Raw genomic sequence first — 13,062 nt, 5'->3', positions numbered from 1 at the left:
CGGGCCCCGGACTGGAGGGCGTCGCTGGAAGCTCCGGACAGGAGGCCCTCGTTGGAGGCTTCGTGCCATGTCTCACCACTGGAGGCTTCTTGCCATGGATCATCACTGGAGGCTTCTTGCCATGGATCATCACTGGAGGCTTCGTGCCATGGATCATCACTGGAGGCTTCGTGCCATGGATCATCACTGGAGGCTTCGTGCCATGGATCATCACTGGAGGCTTCTTGCCATGGACCATCACTGGAGGGAGGAGACGTATGGGCAGTCTGGTATGTGGAGCTGCCACAGGGCTCACCAGGCTGGGGAGACATGCAAGAGGATTAGTTCTGGGCGCAGGCACAGGACTCACCAGGCTGGAGAGACATATAGGAGTCCCTGTCCTAGACAGAGGCACCGGATTCACTGGACTGTGGAGGCGCACTAGAGGTCTCGAGCTAAGAGCCTGCACAATCCGTCCTGGCTGTATGGTGACTTTGTCCCGGCACGTGCGGGGCACAGGCACAGGATGCACTGGGCTGTGCAGACGCACTGGAGACACAGTGCGCAGAGCTGGCGCAGGATATCCTGGGCCGTAGAGACGTACTGGAGGTCTGGAGAGCAGGGCTGGCACAATCCTTCCTGACTGAATTCTCAACCTAGCCCGGCATATGCGGGGAGCTGGGATGTAGCGCACCGGGCTAAGAACACGTACTGGAGAAAACGTGCGCTCCACCGCATAACACGGTGCCTGACCAGTACAACGCCCGCCACGGTAAGCGCGGGAAGTTGGCTCAGGTCTCCAACCTGACTTTGCCACACTCCCCGTGTGCCTCTCGGGCTTCCTTGCCAGCCTTGCTCCCTCATAACGCTGCCTCTCAGCTTTAGCTGCTTCCAGTTCCTCCCGTGGACGGCGATACTCCCCAGCCTGCCTTCAGGGTCCTTTCCCGTCCAGGATTTCCTCCCATGTCCAGGAGTCCATTACACGCTGCTCGGCCCTTTGGTGTTGGAAAGTTCTGTCAGAGCTGTTGAAGGAACTGGACCAAGGTGCAGCGTCGTGAGCATACATATTCTTTTTTTTAGGAATAGACGCCGAACAAAACAATAAACACTACAAAACAAACCGTGAAGCTACAGGCTATATGCCATAAACAAAAGTCAACTTCCCACAAAGAAAGGAGGGAAAACGGACTACCTAAGTATGGTTCCCAATCAGAGACAACGATAGACAGCTCTCCCTGATTGAAAACCATACCTGGCCAAAACATAGAAATACAAAAATCCTAGATAACAAACCATAGAATGCCCACCCAAAATCACACCCTGACCAAACCAAATAGAGACATAAAAAGGCTCCCCAAGATCAGGGCGTGAAAAACTGTAACTCAGTAAAATCTTTGAAATTGTTTAATGTTGTGTTTATATTTTTGTTCGGTATAGTTATAAAGACCAAAGTATGAGTGTGAGTATCACCATGTGGTAGAGTATAATAGCTTGGTCTATCAACGCTTTGTGTATTCAAATTTCTGGAGACAATGAGATACACTGTAACTACTATTTGAAAATGATTTAAATGCTGTAAGTACCTTATAGTTATGAGGCATATTGTAAAGCCTAAAGGTATTTATTCAGCACATGAAACTGCAGAAAATAATGAAATTGTGGCATTATCTGTTGTATTTTTTCACACAATGGATTTACGACAGTGTGTGTTGGAAAGATTTTTGTGTGTGTACTGAATAGTAAACTAGTTCAGGATTTCATTGACTGAATGTCTGACATTGTGTTATCATTCCCAGTAATGTGTAAACCTGGGGTTTGCCACTGTTCTTCTGGGCTATAATCTCTTCTCTTTGTCTGGAGATCATGTAGTCGGCTCTATCTGCTCCATACAGAACAATGTTTAACTAAATGTTCCAACTGACAGCTCTTATCCACAGCTCTCCCCCTGGTTTGGAGTTAATAAGACATGAAGACAAGAGAGCTTGGTGTCTAACTGTTCAAGCATCACCCTAGCTGAACTTGCATGCCTGTGGAGAGTTGTAATATCTATGGCACTATGAGTTTCACAGAGAAAGATGACTTGTAACTGAATTGGGTAAAATAAATCACATTTTACTTCAGCACTGTTCAGTGATTTACTGTTTGTAATCAGAAGCTGTCTGCCAAATGGTTCTGATTTGATTATTGCTACAACATTGAAGTAGGTGTATGCATGGGTGCGTGTGTGCATGCCTGCATGTGTGCTTGTGTGTGTGTGTCTGCATACGTGTGTGTGTCTATCATTTTAGTGTGCACTTTTCTGATTGTACATGTACATCAGGGGCCCTTTTGCGAAAAAGATTTCTAACCTCACCCTAATACTCCTAAAATAGTTAATATACTACAATATGTCATTGAGGGACATCAGTACATTTCTTGAGCCCAGAGACTTTAACAGCCAAGAAGAGGCAAAGTATCATACTTGGCTTGGAGCATTAATGAGAATAAACACATTTAATTCAAACGTCTCCTTTAAATGCAATGCAAAACTACACATGACAAATTAATATTCACATCTTCAAATAATATATTATTTTTGCGGGCTTCTCTGAGACGGTCATTGATTTACCAGTCATGTCCTCAATACATTTTTAAGAAGCTCATAACACAGAGAAATCATCAGACACCTCAATGGGTTGTTATCTCATATGTACATACTGTATTTTATACCATTTATTACATCTTGCCTATGCCGCTCTGTCATTGCTCATCCATATATTTATATGTATATATTCTTATCCCATTCCTTTACTTAGATTTGTGTGTATTAGGTAGTTGTTGTCGAATTGTTAGATTACATGTTAGATATTGCTGCACTGTCGGAACTAGAAGCACAAGCATTTGACAACACTCGCAATGACATCTGCTAACCATGTATATGTGGCCAATAAAAATGGATTTGATTTATCTCAGTCTTGAATATAGACAACCTTCCCTAAACATGGCTACTCTACCCACGCACAAACACATGCGCACACATTCTTACTGTAGGTCACTGGACAAAAGCCTCCAACAAGTGTTGAATACCAAATAGTGTTTCTCTATATTCTTTGTATAAATTGAACATATGAATGTGATTTTGTGACTAATTATAATAAAAAAATATATGTTTAATTTAACCTTTATTTAACTAGGCAAGTCAGTTAATAACATATTCTTATTTACAATGATGGCCTACACCGGCCAAATCCGACCGACGCTGGGCCAATTGTGCACCGCCCTATGGGACTCCCAATCACGGCCGGTTGTGATACTGCCTGGATTCGAGCCAGTGTGTCTGTAGTGACGCCTCTAGCACTGAGATTCAGTGCCTTAGACCTCTGCACCACTCGGGAGCCCCTAAACTGGTTACCGACGTACTTAGAGCAGTCTAATTAATTGAATTTGTAATGCGCATTTCTAATACCCAAGGCATTTAAACTGTGACCGTATTGAACTGTGTCTCTGTGCCAGGTCCTTACCTGTCCCATCATCCAGACTCAGAGGTCCAAAGTGACAGATTTCCCTGATCTGGCTGACCCAACTGTTCATCTCCTCCTCAGTCTTGGCCACCAGGTAGAAAATGCGAGACGACGTCTTGATAACGAAGAGGTGCTGGTTCTGGAACTCCCTCTTGACCAGGCGTTGCTCCGTCTGCATCTGAACCTCACACTCTCTCAGGTCGATGGTGCGGATGGGCTTCTTTGAGGTTGTGTTTCGGTAGTACTCCAACACATCTGGATTCCCACTCATACGTCCTCTTCGAAGAACAAACCATCGTCTCCTCCATGCCTAGGGGACAGGGAACCAGACAGATCAACATAATGTACTGTTGCATGTACTAATAGACTTAAGCAATAAGGCCCGAGGTGGTGTGGAATATGGCCAATATACCACGGCTAGGGCTGTTCTTATGCACAACACAACGCGGAGCCCTTAGCCATGGTGTATTGGCCATATATCACAAACCCCCAAGGTGCCTTATTGCTATTAAAAACTGGTTACCAACGTAATTAGAGCAGTAAAAATAAATGTCATACCCTTGGCATACCACGGCTGTCAGCCAATCAGCATTTAGGGCTCGAACCACCCAGTTTATAATGTCTGATATACATCGGCTGTCAGCCAATCATCACTCAGGGCTCGAACCACCCAGTTTCTAAAAATATATATACACGGAATAAAAATATAAACTCAACATGCAACAATTTCAAAGATTTTACTAAATTACAGTTCATATAAGGAAATCAGTCATTTAAAAAAAAAATATTAGGGCCAAATCTATGGATTTCACATGACTGGGAGTACAGATAAGTATGTATCTGTTGGTCAAAGATACCTTTAAAAAAGGTAGTGGCGGATCAGAAAACCAGAAAACCAGTCAGTATCTGGTGTGACCACCATTTGCCTCATGCAGCGCGACACATCTCCTTAGCTTAGAGTTGTTCAGGCTGTTGATTTTGGCCTGCTGAATATTGGCAGGAACTGGAACACTCTGTCATACACATCAATGCAGAGCATCCCAAACATGCTCAAATGGGTGACATATCTAGTGAGTATGCGGGCCATGGAAGAACTGGGACATACAATTAAAATACAATTGTGTTCATTGTCTGTAGTTTATGCCTGCCCATACCATAACCCCACCGCCACCATCGGGCACTCTGTTCACAACATTGACATCAGCAAACCGCTCTCCCACATAACGCCATACACTCTGTCTGCCATCTGCCCGGTACAGTTGAAACCAGGATTCATCCGTGTAGAGCACACTTCTCCAGCATTTCAGTGGTCATCGAATATGAGCATTTGCCCACTGAAGTTGGTTGCAACGCCGAACTGCAGTCAGGTCAAGACCCTGGTAAGGACGACGAGCACGCAGATGAGCTTCCCTGAGATGGTTTCTGACAATTTGTGCAGAAATCCTTTGGTTGTGCAAACCCACAGTTTCATCAGCTGTCCGGGTGGCTGGTCTCAGACAATCCCGCAGGTGAAGAAACCGGATCTGGAGGTCCTGGGCTAGTGTGGTTACACGTGGTCTGTGGTTGTGAGGCCGGTTGGACGTACTGCCAAATTCTCCTAAAAACGAGGTTGGAGGCAGTGAAATTAACATTCTCTGGCAACAGCAACGGTGGACATTCCTGCAGTCAGCATGCCAATTGTGACAAAACTGCACATTTTAGAGTGGCCTTTTGTTGTCCCCGGCACAAGGTGCACCTGTGTAATGATCATGCTGTATAATCAACTTCTTGATATGCCACATCTGTCAGGTGGAGGGATTATCTTGGCAAAGGAGAAATGTTCACTAACAGGGATGTAAACACATTTGTGCACAAAATTTGAGAGAAATAAGCTTTTTGTGCATATGGAACATTTCTGGAATCTTTTATTTCAGCTCATGAAACAGCTTACATGTTGTGTTTATATTTTTATTCAGTCTATTACAATTATTCTGCATGCATACAGTATGTAGACTAGTTGCCTTAGTTGGTTAGTAACCTTAGAGGTATTTGGTTGGTTATTATGTTTGATGCAATTTGATGTGAATTTAGTTTCAACCAAGGCCTCAGCAATAGAATGTCAGTATATCTATGTCTATTTTATAGGTCATCAACAGAACCGTCAGTGAACAATCTGAACATGGACCTGTAGCTCAATACAGAATTGCTTTTAATATTTTTATGTCCCCTGACTGTGACTAAAGATGATTTGTACAGATCAATGTCTTATATCCTCATGTAGTCTCCAGCGTTGTGACCTGTGTCAATCAGGTTTTCACACACAATTAAAAGGAAGATGTATCACTGCTCTTCTAAACATGTTCACTGGGAAGTTTAGCTACAAAACCTTAATTTAACTATAGACAACACCCTTTTTCTTGCTTTTGGTACTGGAACTGACAACAAGAAGAGGAAGTGAATTCTATGTAAAAGAGAATGTCTGACACAAACAAAAAGCTATTTGTACTGCAGTGGTTCACTAACTAATTGGGGAAGATTAAAAAGGCAACCTCTTTTTCTGCTGAGATTCGTTTTTTCATGTCAGTATGGTTACTGATTGGTATAGGAGCAGTTTTGTTTTCTTTAATGCTATGGGAATTTGATGCTTAGCTGGCTCTCTTAATTTTGATACGGAGTAAGTAGGCCTAACTGAAGTATTGTTAACGTTTTGATCTTGATCGTGATGACCTCATGGTCACTCACATGGGCTATAAGTCATAGGTTCATCTATATTCTAAAAGTCAAATATTCATGACTGACCTCCATACTATGTCTGTTTCAAACTTCACCCATGTATTATTTAAAGCCATTTCCAATTCCACCTTTTTAGCAGGAGTTGTATATTTTTATACAGTTGCCTCATAAATGCAGCATTCAGGTGATTCATGCATTATTCAATTAGTCAGAAGTCTGTTGGCATGGAACACTACATGACTTGAAATTAAATCAGCTGTTTTTGAGCTTTGAGAGTACATGTGGTGAAACAACCTATCATAAAGAGACATGATTTGTTTTGAAGAGTCAGAGGTATTAGCCATACTGGAAACAACACATTTTGTAGTTGTCTGTATTACGCTGTTTTTACTATCTCAGTTGACAAAGTAAGTGTGTGCTATAACCCACCAGCCAACAATTTGGGAGTACATTGTATCACTTTGTGATGATCTATCTAGAGAGTTATGAAAATACTCAGACTGTTTGTTCGTTTGTTTGAAACCAAAACTCTGGCTTGGTGTGCCCTCACTCATATTCAAATCAACTATAAACAGTGGACGAGTTGTAAATCCTAATTTGCATCACACAGTGCTAGTATAGAACAGAGAGACAGAGAGCAGGGAAGCTCATGTCCCTCTTCAGTGGTACATTTTCAGTAAGTCAAAGCACGTTTAAAATACATAATGTGAGAATAATCAACCTGCTAACAGGAAATATACTCACGCTCTAGAAACCTCTATAGAATCATGTATGAAAACACTTCCTTGTTGTGGGTGATAACTGTCTTATTGAGCGTGAGTTCAACTATGCTAGAAAATAAACTATGCCTACTCTATTGAGAATTATGTTTCAAGTTTCTAAATCATATTTTTGTTTCCCCATGATATTCTTTATAACACTATTATAATTAATATAAGAAAATGTCAACACATTACCCATTTACATTTTGTTGTGACCCTTTTTTAAAACAGCATGGGCCACTAGCAATGGTAGCTGTGACCTCCCTGTGTTGGAGAATTTAAACTGTCTTGAAGTCGGAATTCTACATACACTTAGGTTGGAGTCATTAAAACTCGTTTTTCAACCACTCCACAAATGTCTTGTTAACAAACTATAGTTTTGGCAAGTCCGTGAGGACATCTACTTTGTGCATATGACACAAGTCATTTTTCCAACAATTGTTTACAGACAGATTATTTCACTTATAATTCACTGTATCACAATTCCAGTGGGTCAGAAGTTAACATACACTAAGATGAGTATGCCTTTAAACAGCTTGGAAAATTCCAGAAAATGATCTCATGGCTTTAGAAACTTCTGATAGGCTAATTGACATAATTTGTGTCAATTGGAGGTGTACCTGTGGATGTATTTCAAGGCCTACCTTCAAACTCAGTGCCTCTTTCCTTGCCATCATCGGAAAATCAAAATAAATCAGCAAAGACTTTTTTGTAGACCTCCACATGTCTGGTTCATCCTTGGGAGCAATTTCCAAATGTCTGAAGGTACCACGTTCATCTGTACAAACAATAGTACGCAAGTATAAACACCATGGGACCACGCAGCCGTCATACCGCTCAGGAAGGAGACGCGTTCTGTCTCCTAGAGATGAACGTATTTTGATGCGAATAGTGCAAATCAATCCCAGAACAACAGCAAAGGACCTTGTGAAGATGGTGGAGGAAACAGGTACAAAAGTATCTATATCCACAGTAAAATGAGTCCTACATTGACATAATCTGAAAGGGCGCTCAGCAAGGAAGAAGCCACTGCTCCAAAACCGCCATAAAAAAGCCAGACCAAGGTTTGCAACTGCACATGGGGACAGAGATCGTACTTTTTGGAGAAATGTTCTCTGGTCTGATGAAACTGTTTGGCCATAATGACCATCGTTGTGTTTAGAGGAAAAAGGGGGAGGCTTGCAAGCTGAAGACACCATCCCAACCATGAAGCACGGGGGTGGCAGCATCATGTTGTGGGGATGCTTTGCTGCATGAGGCACTGGTGCACTTCACAAAATAGATGGCTTCATGAGGGAGGAAAACTATGTGGATATATTGAAGTAACATCTCAAGACATCAGTTAAAGTTAAAGCTTGGTCGCAAATGGGTCTTCCAAATGGACGATGACCCCAAGCATACTTCCAAAGTTATAGCAAAATGGCTTAAGAACAACAAAGTCAAGGTATTGGAGTGGCCATCACAAAGCCCTGACCTAAATCCTATAGCAAATTTGTAGGCAGAACTGAAAAAGCATGTGCGAGCAAGGAGGCTTTACAAACCTGACTCAGTTACACCAGCTCTGTCAGGAGGAATGGGCCAAAATTCACCCAACTTATTGTGGGAAGCTTGTGGAAGGCTACCCGAAACGCTTGACCCAAGTTAAACAATTTAAAGGCAATGCTACCAAATACTAATTGATTGTATGTAAACCTCTGACCCACTGGGAATGTGATGAAAGAAAGAAAAGCTGAAATAAATCATTCTCTCTACTATTATTCTGACATTTCACATTCTTAAAATAAAGTGGTGATCCTAAATGACCTAAAACAGGGAATTTTTTACTAGGATTAAATGTCAGGAAATGTGACAAACTGAGTTTAAATGTATTTGGCTAATGTGTATGTAAACTTCCGACTTCAAATGTAAACTCTGATTGTCTGAGTCTGATCATCAGTGTTTCTAAGAGCTAGCTGTTCTGGGCCTTCACTTGGTGTGTGTAAGGAGCAGGGTTGGGGAGTAACGGATTACATGTAAAGAATTACAAAAAATGCTGTAACTGTATTCCGTTACGTTACCAGCAAAAATATTGTAATGGGATTACAAATACTTTTGAAAAACTAGATGATTACTTCAAGGATTACTTTTAAATTCAGAAAGGATGTTTCTATGTTTTCTCAATTACATTCTAATCAGCATTTTATGATTTATTTATCTGTTATTTTACCAGGTAAGTTGACTGAGAACACGTTCTCATTTGCAGCAACGACCTGGGGAATAGTTCCAGGGGAGAGGAGGGGGATGAATGAGCCAATTGTAAACTGGGGATTATTAGGTGACCGTGATGGTTTGAGGGCCAGATTGGGAATTTAGATTGGACACCGGGGTTAACACTCCTACTCTTACGATAAGTGCCATGGGATCTTTAATGACCTCAGAGAGTAAGGACACCTGTTTAACGTCCCATCCGAAAGACGGCACCCTACACAGCATGGAATGCTCCAGATACTCAATTAGTCTAAAGAAGGCTAGTTTTATTGCTTCTTAAAACAGGACAACAGTTTTCAGCTGTGCTAACATAATTGCAAAAGGGTTTTCTGATGATCAATTAGCCTTTTAAAATTATGAACTTGGATTAGCTAACACATCTTGACATTGGAACACAGGAGTGATGGTTGCTGATAATGGGCCTGTACGCCTATGTAGGTATTCCATTAAAAACCAACTGTTTCCAGCTACAATAGTCATTTCAACATTAACAATGTCTACCCTTTATTTCTGATCAATTTTACATTATTTTAATGGACAAAAAAATTGCTTTTCTTTCAAAAACAAGGGCATTTCTAAGTGACTCCAAACTTTTGAACGGTAGTGTATGTATCCATTGATTCTTGAAGAATTTAACTTATAAATGCCTCATGAGCTTAGTTCAACTAACACGCTCCATGACAACCCAAAATATAAGTTTGTTTTTCTCCAATGTTTGTAAACATCGCAAATGTAAACAAACACTGCTTAGCCTCATAACAGGGTTAAAACAATCATTTTGATATCATGAATCCTTGCATCCATAGCTCTGTCTATTAATCTGAGAGTGGTTACATTTCTCCAGGCCCATCCCTCAGCTTTTTACTGAAACAAAAGTGGGTGGCCATTTTGTTATTGTTTCATCTGTGGATTTGTCCTTTAAACAGATGCATATTATCAAGATATCAAAGTGTCACCAACAAAATGGTAAAAAATAGGCCTATAGCAAATGCAGCATATGGGCATTCATTTTTAACATGCAAATAGCACTTTTCAGTAGTGCTCAAAGCATGCCATTCCATGAGGTTAGCAGTTAGGGTTAGGGTTTCAACTCGAATCAATGAGCCCAATAAGTTTTCCATGACAACAAAATCATAAACAACAGGGCTGGCTAATAGGTCTTTAGTTTTGGGGTTATGCTCAGGTAAAACAATTTGGCTAATCTATTCTTCCATATTTCCAAGTCCTATTTTTGAAGATCAAGGGGTATAACAATTATTGGAATGACTGGAATTCTGATAGACTTTGGTTTTTAATGTAAAGATGTAATTAAATTGTATTATTATATGTAGTAGAAAGCGATGGGTTAGAAGAAGTCTACATAACCAACCCATAAAGTAACATTTAACATCCATATATAGCCAGCTATGTAAACTTTAACATTGATTTATCCTGCAAAAGATGTCGTTCAATTGGTAACATATATGTTTGTATTCTTCTAATGTCTCTTTAGGGGAAAGTAATCTAAAAGTAACTGAATGTAATCAGATTACGTTACTGAGTTTGGGTAATCCAACAGTTACATTAATGATTACAATTTTGGATAGGTAACTGGTAACTGTAACGGATTACATTTAGAAAGTAACCTACCCAACCCTGGTAAGGAGTGATGTCCAACGCATGCCCACACACATTGCTATTGTGTATGGTTAGTCTGGTTCTTGCAATGGAAAACCATGTCCTTCCTGTTTGTCTGTGTCCTCCACAAAGCCCTTGAACTATTTCCCAGCAAATAGTGTCTCTTAATGTGACTCTCCCTCCAGTGAATTACCACTGTCCCCCTTTCTCTGTGCTAGTTTTCAGAAAAGCCCTCATCCTGAGAGAGGAAGTGCAAACAGCCATCATAAAGCCTGGTCATTTCTGCCTGCCGGGTCATTTTGTATTGCTTGGCAGTGACAGTACTTCCCATGTTTTGCATAACATCCCCAATTTTCACAGAATGAGAGACCAACAGTCTCAACACACTGAGTAGCAGAATGAGTAGCCTCCCCCTTTCCTCCTTACACAACAACACTCTCACATGACCCCTACAGAAACACTGCAGATTTCCATGCAAGGCACTTGTCCCATTTCACTTCTGGTCAAACACGCTCATCCAGACATGTTAGCATTAGAGTATACTGCACTTGAATATTTAATAAAAGGCAACCCCAAATTATGAAATTCTTAACAAAGGTCAAAATGGTAAACATAATGGTTTATAAGCAGTTTGTATGTTTAAAATTCATTTGCGTTTGCTGAGGGGCATCAACATTTTATTTTCACAGTGCATTGATGATGCACATCAGCATGAACAGTATGTCATTAATGGCCACTACTATAAAAATGAGGAGGAAGACACAGGTGAGGTTGCATGAAAACACTATTTACAAAAAGGCATGTAATGGTCATGATTCTACATGCCTCTGCAAGCTTAATTTGGGAAAATAAACCAACAGTATCTTGTGAACTAACGGCATTGCAGTGCAGTTGTGTTGATGGCTGAGAATCCCACACACACACACACACACACACACACACACACACACACACACACACTGCTCTGCAGCAGGAACTAGTACTACTACTGCTTGGGTAAAATGTATCACAATAGCACAGATCCAGCCACCTGCACAGCCTGATCTTCTACTCACATATCTCTTTAGTTTCTTCTCAGGGGGGGATTTGATGAGCCAGCCGGTGCAGACCACATCCCCTGCACTCATCTTGACTGCAGAGGGAATCCGGCGTGTTTTCTAGATATAATTGTCTTCAAGCACTGCTGGCTGCTGCTGCTGTGAAACTGAGAGCAGCACCACGCGAATCCTGCGTTCTTGTATACAGCCTACAGCCATACCAAAAAGAGGAAGTCAAGCCATTGATCACACTGACAGACAAGGGAGAGGGAGAGAGAGAAAGGCAGAGAGAGAAAGGGAGAAAGGGGGTGGTGTCTGTATGCTTGAGTCTGTAGATGTGTGTGGGTCTGACAGAGTGAGTGAGAGAGAGAGATCAAGATAGAGAGAGGAACATGTATGTGAATTTGTAAATGTGTGTGCATCATTAAAACCTAGAGCCAGCTGTCACATAAACCATCCCAATGTTCTTTGTCTTAGTAAGAATAACGGTATGCACCAAAATAACAACCTTGTGCAAGTTAAATACACTAATAGAGAAAACACATAACACACTTTGGGGATGCATTTACATTGTACAAAAACCTATATATATAGTGGCTTTGAAACCTAAAAGGCTTTGTACAGTAGGCTAGTTGTAGGGGGAAATGAAGAAACTAGAGCATAAATGTATTGATAAAGGTTAATTTTGCAAAGAGATATCTTGCTGTAATTTAGAATCCCCCCCCCAAAAAAAGGTTATGTTTGTCTAAGGCCATGTGATTTATGGCTGAAGAATATTGTTTTGAAAATATATACATTAAATGGTCTAGCTTGCCTACGGCTGGTGAACGAGCGTTATAAATGCTTGTACCTGATCGCCATCTTGTGGTAGATATGCAGCAGGCCTCCTTTCAACAAATGAAATACACCCCTTGATTTTGAAGAATATGGCTTATAAACTGTAATGAGGTTTTACAATAACAACCAGAGATAGAAAGAAAAGCAGGTCCTTTTACTTAATTGTTTATGTTTTTGTTACCATAGGATTGCTTACTTATAAACAAATAAATGTTTTGTCATACCTGTCAGCATTCAGGGATCACACCACCAAGTTTATAAATTACATTTGAATGCAGATTGGCTGACAGCCGTGGTATATCAGACGTTGTACTACGGGTATGACAAAACATGTATTTTTACTGCTCTAATTACGTTGATAACGAGTTTATA

The 13,062-nt window shown here is 41.0% G+C and overlaps 1 protein-coding gene across 1 annotated transcript in view; it reads right to left on the bottom strand.

Annotated features, from left to right (window-relative positions):
* The window catches only part of LOC115105728 (GRB2-associated-binding protein 3-like), a 35,897-nt gene extending 23,779 nt beyond the window's left edge, over positions 1–12,118 (bottom strand). Inside the window, 2 exon segments of the mRNA XM_029628053.2 lie at positions 3,480–3,789; positions 11,872–12,118. Of these exon segments, the coding sequence (XP_029483913.2) occupies positions 3,480–3,789; positions 11,872–11,943 (382 nt within the window). The 5' untranslated portion in view covers positions 11,944–12,118.
* Between the last annotated feature and the right edge of the window lie 944 nt (positions 12,119–13,062).

The sequence above is a fragment of the Oncorhynchus nerka genome, linkage group LG22 (assembly GCF_034236695.1).
Source record: "Oncorhynchus nerka isolate Pitt River linkage group LG22, Oner_Uvic_2.0, whole genome shotgun sequence".
In the NCBI taxonomy this organism is placed as follows: Eukaryota; Metazoa; Chordata; class Actinopteri; order Salmoniformes; family Salmonidae; genus Oncorhynchus; species Oncorhynchus nerka.
Note: the sequence above shows the minus strand (reverse complement) of the source record. Positions and strands in the feature narration are given on the sequence as shown.